Here is a 13830-nt window from a genome sequence, read left to right as displayed (position 1 = left end):
TGTGAGGGGAGGGTCGCTCCGAAAGTAACGCCTCCTGTTTTCCACGGTTTATGGCGGTGCGGGCAGCGCTGAGCGCCGTCACACCGACACCCGCGGCTGAGGGCGGCCCCATGCCGGGCTGCGGGCACTGCCGGCCGCACCCCCGGGCCGGAACGGGGCGGAGCGGAGCGGGGCGGCGCGGATCATTCCGGCGGCGGCGGCTGCGATGGCGGCGGGCGGAGCGATGCTGCGGGCGTTGGGATTCGCCGCCCTGCTGCTGCCTGCACTGCACCGCGGGGAGCAGGGATCGGCCGAGAGACGGTGCTTCTGCAAGGTGGGATGCGGGGGGTGGGGGGACAGACCCCGTTTTGTGGGGCACCACTCGTTGTGTGGGGCAGCCCCAGCCGGGTTTCCCTTCCAGCGGTCGCAGTGTTCCGTGCCGGGCCGTGCGTTGCCGCTCGCTTCACTTCGCACTGCCGGACACATCGCTCCGTGGTCACTCTCCTTCCAGGAAGCGGCTGCGTTACACTCAGTGCTGGAACGTGAATCACAAGTCGGGAGTGGGGAAAGAAAACGCGCAGCCGAGCGCTTGGCTGTAGCTTTACCTTGTGGGCGGCTCGCGATGGAAGCGGCAGCTAAAAGCTGTGCTGATAAGGGCTGATAAGGGCTGATAGGGGCTGCACGGTGCGCTGGGCAATGCTTTATCGCTGTGCATTCCCTGCTGAGGTGTTGCCTCGTCAGGCTGAGTCAGGAGCGCTGTGATACGAGCAGCCCTCGCTGCTCAAAGCGCTGCTGTTATGGGTCAGTAACCAGCAGCCCAGGCTGCCCAGAGCCACATCCAGCCTGGCCTTGAATGCCTGCAGGGATGGGGCATCCACAGCCTCCTTGGGCAACCTGTTCAGTGCGTCACCACCCTCTGCATGAAGCTGGAGCTGCAGATTCTCTTCTAGGAGCTGCTTGGAGTTGATGCAAACCCACTGTAGTATTCCCATGCTCTGTTCTAGCCGTAGGTGGGAGGTGCAGAAAGGAGTTTGCCCTTTTTCCTGCCTAGCTGTTCAATAAGTGGTGGTGTACAGGTCAGGAGAAAAGAAAGCCCTAAATCCACTGCCCAGGAGCACTGTGTGATGCTGAGTGAACTGGGAAGAGATGAAGCTCGCTGGTGCAGCCTGGGATGGAGACAAAGGAGAATGAAGCAAAGGCCAAACCTAAGGACGATGCCGAGTCCACGCGTGGTGATGTTCCAACCCGTGGTACGCACCCATGGAGGATGCATCAGTGCTGTGGCATTGCATAGAGCCAGCACAGCAGCTCCCTGGCTGCTTGCTCAGCAGCTGGAGCCATTGGGGTGTGCGTCTGTCCCGGCGGCTCCGTTGCATCTCTCTGTGCTGTGCAGGCCCTGCCCTGCCTGTCCCATGCCATGTTGGGCTCCCGCACCCCGCCTGGGTGGAGCAGAACCCATCGCTGCTGCTGAGCTCAGTGATTCAGGTGCCAGGAAGCACATGGCACACGTGTGGGACCTGCTGATGTTGTGCTTCATCTGAAAGAACCGCTTGAATTCTTGCAGGCTGAAGACACGGGTGTTGGGGACCTCCAGCCATGGGGCACCACAGCTCCAGGCAGTGCCAGCTGAAGGTTCTATGGGTGTTTGTGAAGGTCATTTCTAGAGCAGCAAAGGGCGCTGCGGCTCACTGCATTTCCCTTCACACCCACGTAAATCAGCGTGGCTCAGTCTAAAGTATCAGTGCCTTCAATGAAAGGCTTTGTTTCCTCAGCCCTGTGTCCCACCCTGGGCTTGAACATAGGTTCCTTCTGCCCAAGGGGAACCCACACGTTCCTTTAAGGTGCCGTGTGTCCAACCCAGGCTGTTATTTCTTCCCCTCTCCTTTCTGTGAGCACTCATTGCCTTCCTTCTTGGAAGGCTGGCACGGAGCAATGCTGCTGCAGGGTGATGGCTGTGCTTCAGGGCAGACTGATGTGTGCCTCTGAGTGCCCTGAGGACTCTCCGGATATGCATCAGGCTTTGCATTTCAGCTCCTCATGTGGCTCTTCCTCTTTTCCCCACGCACACTAATTGATCCTGCCCTAATTACAAAGGGCACTCTTCCTTCGAGGCTTTTCCTTGGGGCTTGAAGTGTTGTGGCCTATGTGGGGGCAATGCTGCTTGGTGCTGGCTGCTGCCAGGGCCTGCTGAGCTTCTGGGACAGAGGCAGCGAGGGAATTTCTCACTGTGAACATCCTACATTCGCTTCATAAATCAACAGTACCCATTTGAAATGACCACCTTGACGTTAAACCCCTGCGCTGATCGAGTGCTGGTGGACGGCAGCTGCCAAGTGTTGTATTGCTGCTTCAGCATGCAGGAAAATCCCAATTGAGAGAGAATGAGTGCAATGTTTGCTTTGTGGGCACGGTGATTTCCCCAAGTGATTTCCCCAAGTGCTCATGGTGGGGCTGGGAAGCAGCAGCCCTCCTCCTGCTTGTATCTTCTCACCCAGGCAGTAAGCTACGTGTCACAAAGCCATAGCTGAATGTGTGTTGCTTTGGTTCTTCCTGCAGGGCTTACACACAGCGTGAGCTGTTCAGGATGATGCAAGGAGCATTGGCTTCCTGCAGCGCATCTGCAACAGATGTTTCCTTGCCAAATGGCTGCCAGGGGCACAGGGAAAAGCTGCTGCAGTCACTGTGGTTCTGATCCAATCAAACAAATGGCTCCAGCACAGTCAGTTAACAGCAAGGACTTCAGTTAATGCTGTAACCTTTGGTGGCATTATTGCTGCTTAATTAGACCCTATGCAGATGGCAGCACTTTGCTGTGTGCCATGCTGCCCGGAGTGACATTTGGTGTCAAACAAGAGCCTGGACTGCTGTGTTTGCTGGGTTTGGTCCTGATAAAAGCATCTGTGACCTGTCCAGCTGTATGTGTGTTATCTCTGCTCTCTGAAGAGATGGCAGTGTCTGCCTGATGCCTATTGCTCTGGCATCAGTAAGCTCTTAAGATACCTATGTGTGTTAGGGGAAAAATGTGTTTTATCCTAGAATCACAGTATGGCCTGGGTTGCAAAGGCCCACAGTGCTCATCCAGCTCCAACCCCCTGCTGTGTGCAGGGTCACCAACCAGCAGCCCAGGCTGCCCAGAGCCACATCCAGCCTGGCCTTGAATGCCTGCAGGGATGGGGCATCCACAGCCTCCTTGGGCAACCTGTTCCAGTGCGTCACCACCCTCTGGCTGAAAAACTTCCTCCTAAGATCCAACCTAAACCTCCCATGTCTCAGTTTCAAACCATTTTCCCTTGTCCTATCAATAAAAGTTACTTGCCTTCATCAAGTCCAACTGCCAGCCCATCCCCGCTGTGCCCTCTAAGCCAGCACTGTTTTGTTGGGTCAGATTTAAGGCAGTGGTTGGTGGTAAAAGGGAAGAAAATCCTGAGTTGTGCTGTGTGTGCTGTGGAGCAGTGCTGACCAACTTGTTTGTGCTCCCAATGTTCTGTACCAACAGGTCACTGGCCATTTAGACGACTGCACCTGTGATGTAGAAACCATCGATGCCTTCAACAACTACAAGCTGTTTCCTAGGCTGAATCAACTCCTGGAAAGTGACTATTTTAGATACTACAAAGTAAGTATCCCATACAAGAAATAACATAAATATTTCTCAGTAATTTGCTATGCTTTTCTTTTCTTTGTCCCTTGGAAGTTATTGCTGATCTCTTAAAATCAGATGCCCCCATTGCAGCCAGGCTGCACAGGATCCCATCCAGCCTGGCCTTGGATGCCTCTAGAAGTGGAGCATCCTCAGCCTCTCTGTTAAAGGTGTTTTCTTACACATTGTTCCCTTAGAGGAACTGAAGCAGTAGAACAGTTTGTTGAATTAGGGCTCAAAAGAGCTGATGATGGGGAATCCAAATTGCATAAGGAGGATACTCTTAATGCCTTCCTGACAAAGAGGAAAGCCTGGTTTAGTTGTCAGACAGTCAGATGAAGTGATTGCTGTTATGGCGAGCCATCACTGTTACATGACATCTACTGCTGTTCAGTGAGATTGTATCTGTGTGACTAACCGGGTTTGTTTGGGTGTGTTGGGTCCTGGCCAGAGCCCTACCTGCCAAGGCAAGTGCTGAACAGTGACTGCTTCCTGATCCAGCAGACAAAAAAAATCTATGTTCTTCCGTAAGAAGGGTTTAAGATGTTTTCAGCTTCTTTCCTTATGAGGAAAGGCTGAGGGAACTGGGATTTTTTAGCTTGGAGAAGAGAAGGCTCCAAGAAGACCTCATTGTGGCCTTGCAGTACTTGAAGGGAGCGTATAAACAGGAGGGGAATGGCTGTTTGTGAGGGTGGGCAGTGATAGGACGAGGGGGAATGGTTTGAAACTGAGACAGGGGAGGTTGAGGTTGGATCTGAGGAGGAAGTTTTTCCCCCAGAGGGTGGTGACGCACTGGAACAGGTTGCCCAAGGAGGCTGTGGATGCCCCATCCCTGCAGGCATTCAAGGCCAGCCTTACAGTGAGACAGTGGTGCAGGCTGTGATGTGATGTGGAAGGTTGGCTTGGCTGCATGGAAGAAACATGTAATACGATAATGTGTTGTTTTTAGGTAAACCTGAAGAAACCGTGTCCGTTCTGGAATGACAACAGTCACTGTGGAATAAGAGACTGTGCTGTAAAACCCTGCCCATCTGTAAGTAGAGAATCACTCACTTCACTCTTTTCTCTATTTGGCCTTTGCGGCCCCAGAGTAAAAAGCAGGTAAATGCCTTCCTGTGCTGGCTGCTGAGCAGTTCTGCTGCGGCTACAAAGGAGGCTTCCTTAGGCACAGTACAGCTGGGATCCCTAAAGAAAGGCTGAAATGTTCCATTCTGATATGTTAAAGAAAGGCTGGGCTTCTGACAGCCAGCCTTCCATGAATGGAAAAACTTCTCCTGGCCCCTCTTTTATTTGAGGCATTGGCAAAATGATTTTAGGGCTAAAAGTGCTGTGTACTGTGTTAATTGCCAACACGTTCACCCCTGTGAGCTACATGGCAGTTTGCTGTTTTGTCTGATGAATTCAGCCAAGCCCTTTCCAGCAGTCTCTATACATAAAACAGATCCCTCTGTTTCCCAGTACAAAAGCAGACACCTTTGCCCTTGCATCCTGGACAGAAGGAGTTTGTTCACTGAGCTGGAAGAAAACATGGTGACTGCAGGTGTCTGTCTGAAAAAAAGGGGGAGAGAGAGAGACAGAATGCAGTGGGGGTGTGTGTGTGTGAACATCACTCCTTATGCAAATTCAGATCTGTATATTACATTTACCTCCATTCCCCTCTCCCATGGACTACCCTACCCTTCCAACAGCTCCTTCAGTGGTGACTCCAGACAGCTGTACAGCTGCTGTGGGAGGCTTCAGGATGACAGAGATCAGGGCTGGGAGCTGCAATAGCTGCAAAGAGGCAGCTGGGCTTTTGCCAGCATCACCTGGAGGTGGGATGGCAGCCAGCAGCTCCTCTGAAGTCTGGGTCAGCATCTTCTACCTTGTGCTTGGTGGGCAGGGCACAGCCTGGTGGAGCACTGTGCAATGCTGCTGACTGCTGGGGAGGAGAGTCTTGTGAAAAATCAAAATAGAACACCAGGAATATTGCTTAACTTCAGTCTGTGGAGGAGCCGGTAATTAGAGATGGTGTAAGCTAAGCTGGGGGCTTTGGTTCCGTGTAAGCTCCAGGAGCTGCAGTTACCTTCCTAATCTTTTTCAAACATGTGACTGACAGGCTCTGTCAGCTCCACGTGTAGCACGTGCCCAACTTTGTCTTTCAGGATGAAGTCCCTGATGGAATCAGATCTGCAGGTTACAAGGTAGGTTTGTCTGCATGTGCAAAGTGGTGCTGCTTGTAGGACTGACTTTGAGTCACTGTAAGTGATAAAAGCCTTCTTGGAGGCTTCCCCGAGTCCAGGTAAAGCACTGTGTGTCACGGCCTGCCCTGCGTCCCTGCAGCAATCCCTGCAGCTGGGGATATTTGCAGACACTGATGAAAATATCAACTGGGCTGAACTGTAGAAGCATTTCTCATGCTTAAACTGTATGTGCAGTGAAGGCCAGATTATAACATCAGAAAGCCCGTGCTTTAATCTTTGCTTTGCTTCCCGATGCAGTATTCAGAGGAAGCCAACAGCCGCGCTGAAGAATGTGAAGAAGCCAACAGACTGGGGGCTGTGGATGAGTCGCTGAGGTATGACTTCTTCCCACAGCTCTTGCTTGTCTTGAAGGAACCTCAGAATAAATGCTCCGTCTGATGCTCTTTGGCCTTTCTTTGCAGCAAGGAAACCCAGCAGGCGATGCTGCAGTGGACGTGGCACGATGACTCTTCAGACAGCTTCTGTGAAGCTGATGGTATAGTGACCTGTTTGATCTGACAAAGTCTTAAGCAGTTCAAGCTCTCTGTGGAGCTTTGAGGCTGATGTGCATTATTGCAGTAGGCCTAAAGCATATATGTCATTTCTTCTCCCTCCCCATCCCCTACCCTCAGCGTTTTGAAAGTAATCAAGAGCTTCACTGCTGGTTGGGGTCTTGCAGAGCTCAGCAAGTTAGTGACTTGGCTGAGCACGCTCAGAGTTGGCTTTGCCATTTGCGGCCTTGCACTGTGATAGCTCAGAGTGCCAGAGAGCTGCTGCAGTGGGGCAGTGTGCTGGAAACACCATGCACCTGCCTAATTGGAGGGTGGTTCAGTATGCACAGGGGTGTGTGGATTGGCTCTGGAAGAAGTCATTGTCCTTTGGAAGCTGTTGTCACTGACCCAGCATTGTGTTGCACAGACATCCATTCTCCCGACGCAGAGTATGTGGATTTACTCCTGAATCCTGAGCGCTATACTGGCTACAGAGGACCAGATGCCTGGAAGATATGGAACAGTATTTATGAAGAAAACTGCTTCAAGTAGGTGCTTCAGGACGCGGGTGCCACAAACCTTTAGTCACTGTGAACCATGACTTTTGTAGAGGGGCTGCATGTGCTACAACTGCTCCATTAATCCCCATCTTCCAGTCTTTGCTGCAGTGCTGGCACAGCGCAGGCTGTGGGAGCAGGGGATGAGCCCTATGGCTGCCCCAGGCTGCTCCTCCTGCCACAGCTCTGCAGCACAAGGTTCTCCCTGGTCTCATACCAGGAGGTGAGCTCCCTCCCCAGTCTTTGCCTGTTGGATCTCTGCTGAGCTCTGCCCCTGGGGCTGTGCTGGTGGACACTGATCCATAGTCTTGCCTGCTGTTACCTTTCCAGTGCTGTCCTCTCTGCACACTACAGCATCGTGTTGCACCAGGGCCATGCGATAATGTCCACAAGCACTCCTTGAGGCACTTGAATTTCCCCTAGCTGTTTTTTTTACAAAGAAGGAAGGAAAAAAGAGAAAACCTGATCTCCCTTTTCCCTTTTTCTCTTGGAGCAGGAGGACCTCTTAGATCTTCCTGGGCTGTTTGGCTACAGAAAAGTAATTTCTTCCACTGTTGTTTCTGCACCACAAGGAGACAGTCACATATTTACTTATCTAAATGAATTATTGTTTTTTTCCCTCTTAGGCCTCAGAATGTGAAAAGACCTTTGGCATCCGGTGGAGGTGAGTCATGTTCATCTTGCTGAGTGGTTTGGTAGCATATTGTTCAGGGCTACAACAGCAGCAAATGCAGCACGAGCTACTTCTGCTGAGTGAGAGCTGTTATAGGTCTTGAACGGGACGTGAGAACAGGGCCAGACCTGATGCCTGCCTTGATGCAAAAGGCTGGTGGGCTGCAGGAAGCAGAGATGAGGCCTCTGAGTATCTTGTCGGGGGTCATACAGGAGGCAGTTGCATTTCCTGTTTCCCAGTCTTTAACTGTGTAGTTTTACTTCCTCTGCAAATACAGCTCCCTGCTGTGTGGGTCAGGTCATGTGGGAGCATCGCTCACCAGGTACTTTGCTGCTGCAGGTATTGAGATCATGTTTTATGTTTGGAAAATGTATGAACCTCCTTGGGAAGGCTCATCCTTTGTCAGAGCAGGTTAGCAGAGCAGTGTTCATGTTTGTGCCTTGGAGTTTAGCTTTGGTTGTGTGTAATTATCTCCTTTGTTTTTCTCTCCCCCCACCTCTCGTGCCTTTCACTCATCAGGAGACGATGGAGGTGAGTGCTGCTGTTTCTACCCATGCCACAAACAGGTCCTTGTGTTAATAACACAAGTACTGGGAGGCTTCAGGATTCATGGCATAGCGGGGGTCAGTGTGAAACACTGCCTTGTGTCATTGTACACATTTGTTCTGTTTCTTTCTAATAAAAATACCCCCTCCTCACACTTAGCAGTAAAGAAGAGCAATCTGTGGCCTTTGTTTCCCTGTAAGTCACAGCATCACGCAGTGCTTTTGCCCCCTGCCAGCTCTTGCTGAGGTGGGTGGGAAGGTCCCATGCATTATGTCTGTCTGCCGCCACCACAGTGTCTTAACAGAGACATCAGGCAGGCAGAAGAGTGGGGAGGAAAGCTGTGTTAGCTCTCCTACCACCTCTATCCTTGCTTCTGCAAATGGAGTGAGCAGAATTGCTCTGGGTGTGGCCTCAAGGGTGGTGTCAGGTTTTTGGACATGGGAGCAGCAGAGGTGGGGGGGGTGTCATAGAATCACAGCATGGCCTGGGTTGCAAAGGCCCACAGTGCTCATCCAGCCCCAACCCCCTGCTGTGTGCAGGGTCACCAACCAGCAGCCCAGGCTGCCCAGAGCCACATCCAGCCTGGCCTTGAATGCCTGCAGGGATGGGGCATCCACAGCCTCAACCTGTCCCAGTGATGCAGTTCCAGGGTCCAGCCCTGTCATGTTGGTGCATCATCCTGTTGTCCCCTGACACATGTTTCAAAGTACAGACAAGTATTTTAGGAACACTGTGGTGTGGAGGAGCCTTCCTGCTGCTGTGAGGCACCTCAGACTCATGTGCTCCTTTTCCTTCTGTTTCCAGGGCAGACGTTTTACAAGTGGCTGACAGGTAATCCTTTTCTCTTTTCTTGGGGTGAATGCAGAAGGGCTGTGGAGTGGGTGGGGGCTGCTTGCTGCTCTGGGATTGGCTGAGATCTGCCTGACAGTCAGGAGAGAACAATTCAACATATGCTTTCAGTATCTTAAAATGCTTCTTGTTGTTTTTCCTTTATTTATTTATTTTTCTCCAGGTGTCTGCATAGAGAAACGAGCTTTCTACAGGCTTATCTCTGGGCTCCATGCAAGCATCAACATTCACCTGAGCGCCAGGTACCTCTTACAAGGTAACTGCCACCTCCTGCATCAGCTCTTTAATTGGCCCAACCTTCGCGTCTGTGGCTCAGCTAAATGCTAGTGCAGCCCATCTCTGCAGGGCTCAGGCCTGGCTTCTGTGCTCTTATTGTCTCTCCCTCCCTCCACTCATGGGTTGTGTAACAGAATCAGGACTGCACTCACTGCACACCTTTGGGTCTGCAAATGGTCGGGCTGTGCCCTGCACCAAGACTTCCAGCACGTGTGCCTTTTATTCTTCCTCCAAGGTTATTTTGGAGAGTGTTTCTAATTGCATATCTGTCCCTGGCCTGTGTTTAGGGCAGTCAGTTTGGCAGTGATTTCATCCAGACTGAGAAACGCTTGGCTGGGCTCCTCCAAGACCCTCGAGCTATTTCCATGTGCCGTTCCCTCTTTCTTTGCATCCCTTTGTCCACAAGCAGCCATCTGACAAATCTCAGTTTCAACCCTGGGCTTGGAAGTACAGGGTGATGTGAGAGCATGATTTGCTTGTCCCACGTGTCCAAGGTCAGTGCTGTAGTGGAATAAATCTTGGTGTACAGATATCACTCTAAACTACCATAGCTTCCTTCAGGAAGCCACGCACACCTCAGTGCCCCACGCTGCATGAATAACATGGACCTCAGCCACAGGAGACAGCTTGGAATGGTTGGGGTTGGTGGAAGGGCTATGGCTGTTAAAAGCCTGGATCTCTTTGTGTAGAGATGCATTTCACCATTTAGCTTGGGACGTTGGGAGGAAGTGAACTATACCTGTCCACCTCACGGCTTTGTTTCTGTGCTCTCAGATACGTGGTCAGAGAAGAAATGGGGCCCCAATGTTACAGAGTTCCAGCAGAGGTTTGATGAGGTCATCACCAAGGGGGAAGGCCCCAGAAGACTGAAGAACCTGTATTTTCTCTACCTGATTGAGCTGCGGGCTCTATCCAAAGTGCTGCCCTTCTTTGAGCGCCCCGGTTTCCAGCTGTACACTGGGAATCAGAGTCACGATGCAGACATCAAGAACCTGCTGCTGGAAGTTCTCCATCTGGCCAAGTAATTACGTTCGGTACCTGGGGAGAATGGCTCTTTCAACCTTGGCATCTCTGAGCGTGCCTAACCTTTCACTTAAAGCTCCTAGAAAGGCAGGTTCTGGGTTCCTTCTTGGAGTGGGACAGCATGATGTAGTAGCATTGCTGGGAGTTCCTTGGGATCTGCATTCAAATTGCAAAACAGGGTAATTAAGCCCACGGTTTAATAGCCTTGGCTGCCTTTTTGATGTAGCCGAGTTGAATCGAATAACCTCCTACACATCGGTCCTGAAATTGGCACCTGGCTGAGTCATCTGTGAAATGCCAGCCCTGCTGTCGTGTTTTTGGCTAGAAAAAACCCCAGCCATGCACATAACGGAGGCTTGGGCTGATGGGCAGCATTGGGAGCGTGAGGGGTGGACGGTACCAGAACCAGATGGCAATGGGTGTCTGTGACGTGACGGGTGTTTGAGTGTCTCTCCTCACTCTCCCATGCCTTCACTGCTTACGTCTGTCAGGAGACAGGCTACAATTGCTTGGAAACCACAGAGCAATTGCTGAGGATGTCTCCAAGGTGAGAGGCAGCCTAAGATCGAAAGGCTCCGAGAGATCTGATAAGCAGCTTGCAGTCAGACACGGAATGTCTCCAGGTGTATTTTAACACCTGCCAGCTCTGCTCTCATACCTAACCAAGTACTCAGTGATCCTGGATTAAGTCACACAAACAAACTGCAGGGAGATAAAAACTTTTTGTTCCGTTTCAGGTCTTTTCCGCTGCATTTTGATGAAAACTCCTTCTTTGCAGGGAATAAAAAGGAAGCTGCTAAACTAAAGGTAACTGCCCAGCCCTTCCCAGGGGATACTTTGTACCCATGGAGTGTTTTGGATGTGTCTGGAGTAATGCTGTGTCTGAAAGGGACCCAATAGGTTCAAGGAACTGGATCGGATATTCCCAATTCATTCTGGTTTGGGGATGGTTTGGGAAGCTGCACGTTGTGGGCTGTACTTTAATCCCAGAATGTCCTGGGTTGCAAAGGCCCACAGTGCTCATCCAGTCCCAACCCCCTGCTGTGTGCAGGGTCACCAACCAGCAGCCCAGGCTGCCCAGAGCCACATCCAGCCTGGCCTTGAATGCCTGCAGGGATGGGGCATCCACAGCCTCCTTGGGCAACCTGTTCCAGTGCGTCACCACCCTCTGGGGGAAAAACTTCCTCCTAAGATCCAACCTCAACCTCCCCTGTCTCAGTTTCAAACCATTCTCCCTTGTCCTATCACTGCCACCCTCACAAACAGCCATTCCCCTCCTGTTTAAAGGCTCCCTTCATGTACTGGATGCCCACAATGAGGTCTCCCTGCAGCCTTCTCTTCTCCAAGCTGAACAATCCCAGTTCCCTCAGCCTTCCCTCATAGCAGAGCTGCTCCAGCACTCTGACCATCTTAGTGGCTCCTCAGGACCTGCTCCAACAGCTCCATGTCCTTTCTGTGCTGAGGGCCCCAGGCCTGGACGCAGCACTGCAGATGGGGTGTGATGAGGGCAGAGCAGAAGGGCACCATCCCCTCCCCATCCCTGCTGGCCACCCCTTCTTTAATGCAGCCCAGCACTCAGTTGGCCTTCTGGGCTGCAGGCACACACTGCTGGCTCATATCCACCTTCTCACCCACCAGGACCCCCAAGTCTGGTTGGTGCTGAGGATCTGCTACAGGATCCGTTTCACCAACTCAGTCCCATGGAATTTAGCCTGAACAGAATGAACACGGTTGGATTTGGATGAATACATGGAAGAAGAGCTGGTTAGTGCATAACCGTGATCAGTTTTCATCTCTTTTCCCTCAGGAGGAAGTCAGGCTACACTTCAAGAACATTTCTAAGATCATGGACTGCGTTGGCTGCTTCAAGTGTCGCCTGTGGGGGAAGCTGCAGGTGAGCTCTGTCAGCACAGGGGGGCACGATGGGGAGCAGCTCATCTGGCAGAGCACAGAGGCAGCTCAGAGATGTGTCAGCTCCCAGGTACAGCTGGGTGTGGATGAGCTGTGTGAGGGTCCCTGCTCTCTAGGGCTGCCAGCAGCTGCAGTGGAAAAGTGGGGGAACCTCCTGCAGCTGCACCTCCAGGGGCACAGAGCCGGAGAAAAGAGGGGCTGAGGTGCTGTGGGGCCAGGGCTCAGCCAGGGCTGTGCTTGTCTGTGTGTGGTTGGACATGGGCAGGAAGCCTCTGCTGGGCAGCTCTGCTGTCTAAATAATGCCAGATAAACAGAACGTCCTGGCTCTGTCCTGCTTCCTTCTCCTCGCTGTGTGACGTGACGGACGAGTCTCGCCCTGTTAAGTTGATGTCACTGGGAACCTTTGCAAAGATGAAGAAGGGAAGGGAAGCCAGGCTCTGGTATGAAATGCTCTCCTTTGTCCCACGCAGACACAAGGCCTGGGCACGGCAATGAAGATCCTCTTCTCTGAAAACCTGATAGAAAAGATTCCTGAGAGTGGCCCTTCCTATGGATTCCAGCTGACGAGACAAGAAATCGTGGCTCTGATCAATGCCTTTGGAAGGTCAGTGTGGGACCCACGTGCTGCTGCCTTACACCCCTCTTCAGCTTCATCATTTCACATTCACTGGCAGCATTGGTCTTAACTTCTGTTCTGGTCGTGCTTTCTTACAAAGAAGCCCTCAGATGCCAAAGGAAGTTGGTGTGGAACTATTTAAAGCAATGCTTTTATATGCTGTATTTTTGTAAGGGACTGGAGGAAATGCTGGATTAACACACAGAGCTCTGTGTCTCTTAAGAAACGCTCTCCTGCACCTTTCCTGATGCTCTGGGGCCAGATTGCGCTGAGTGAGGAAATGAGGGGCACGATTGAAAAAGGCCTAAGAAAGAAACCAGCTCCTCCTGCAAGGAGACGCAGCCGCCTGCACGGCTGGTACCGTTATGGTCTGATCTTGACCTCCAGTGAATGGCTTTGTCTGATTGCAGCTGAGCTCTGCTCCGTGCTATTCCTCAGTATCAGAACCTCACGTGTGTGTGCTTTAAAAAGAGCCCAGCTGTATCCAAAACCTAATTGAGCTGAATTGCTAAATTCTTTCCCCCAGAGCTGCTTGAAGCTCCCCTTGATCGCGCTGCCCTTCCTGCTTTACTGCCCGTGGTGCAGACGTGGCTGTAATGCTTTTGTTGCCCGCAGGATTTCAACAAGTGTCAGAGAGCTGCAGAACTTCAGGGACATCTTACGAAGCGTGCGGTGAATCCAGCAGAGAAGGACTGAAGTTTTCCTGCTCCTTCCTGGGTCCTTCAGCAACAGGCAGCCACCTCAATCCCGCTGTGCTCTGAGCACTGCAGGTACCTCGAGCTCCTGCTGCCAAATATTTTGTACTAAACCAAATTCTATTGTTTTGTATAAAAGCGAGGGCTGGACGTAAAGCTGTTTTATACAGATTATTCTGAATGACTACTTTAAATGCTGCTGTACTGGTTGGAGGGGTGAGACCACTGCCTTTACCTTCAGAGCTGAAGGTAGAGCCTGAATAAAGCTGGGGAAGATTCCTCCATCTGTTCCCTGACTCCATGCTGACCCTCAGCAGCATCCTACAACGGCCTGGGTTGCAAAGGCCCACAG

The 13830-nt window shown here is 51.8% G+C and overlaps 1 protein-coding gene across 6 annotated transcripts; it reads left to right on the top strand.

Annotated features, from left to right (window-relative positions):
- Positions 1-187: 187 nt before the first annotated feature.
- On the top strand, positions 188-13762 carry ERO1A (endoplasmic reticulum oxidoreductase 1 alpha). 6 transcript variants are annotated; one of them, XM_085549785.1, is made up of 16 exons: positions 188-313; positions 3476-3595; positions 4569-4652; positions 5764-5802; positions 6100-6176; positions 6264-6337; positions 6760-6880; positions 7516-7553; positions 8082-8093; positions 8913-8939; positions 9121-9213; positions 10008-10254; positions 10994-11063; positions 12064-12150; positions 12638-12771; positions 13399-13762. In XM_085549785.1, the coding sequence occupies exons 1-16, from the start codon at positions 206-208 to the stop codon at positions 13457-13459; spliced, it is 1392 nt and encodes a 463-aa protein (XP_085405911.1). In that variant the 5' UTR covers positions 188-205; the 3' UTR covers positions 13460-13762. The 6 variants fall into 6 exon arrangements, 5 of the variants coding, with proteins under 5 accessions (XP_085405911.1, XP_085405912.1, XP_085405913.1 ...); XR_014946869.1 differs by lacking the exon at positions 188-313 and adding an exon at positions 971-1229 and having other exon boundaries at positions 10008-10343; XM_085549783.1 differs by lacking the exon at positions 188-313 and adding an exon at positions 976-1229.
- Positions 13763-13830: the final 68 nt, after the last annotated feature.

This window comes from Coturnix japonica, chromosome 5 (genome assembly GCF_054131305.1).
Source record: "Coturnix japonica strain WE chromosome 5, WE-NBRP24, whole genome shotgun sequence".
In the NCBI taxonomy this organism is placed as follows: Eukaryota; Metazoa; Chordata; class Aves; order Galliformes; family Phasianidae; genus Coturnix; species Coturnix japonica.
Note: the sequence above shows the minus strand (reverse complement) of the source record. Positions and strands in the feature narration are given on the sequence as shown.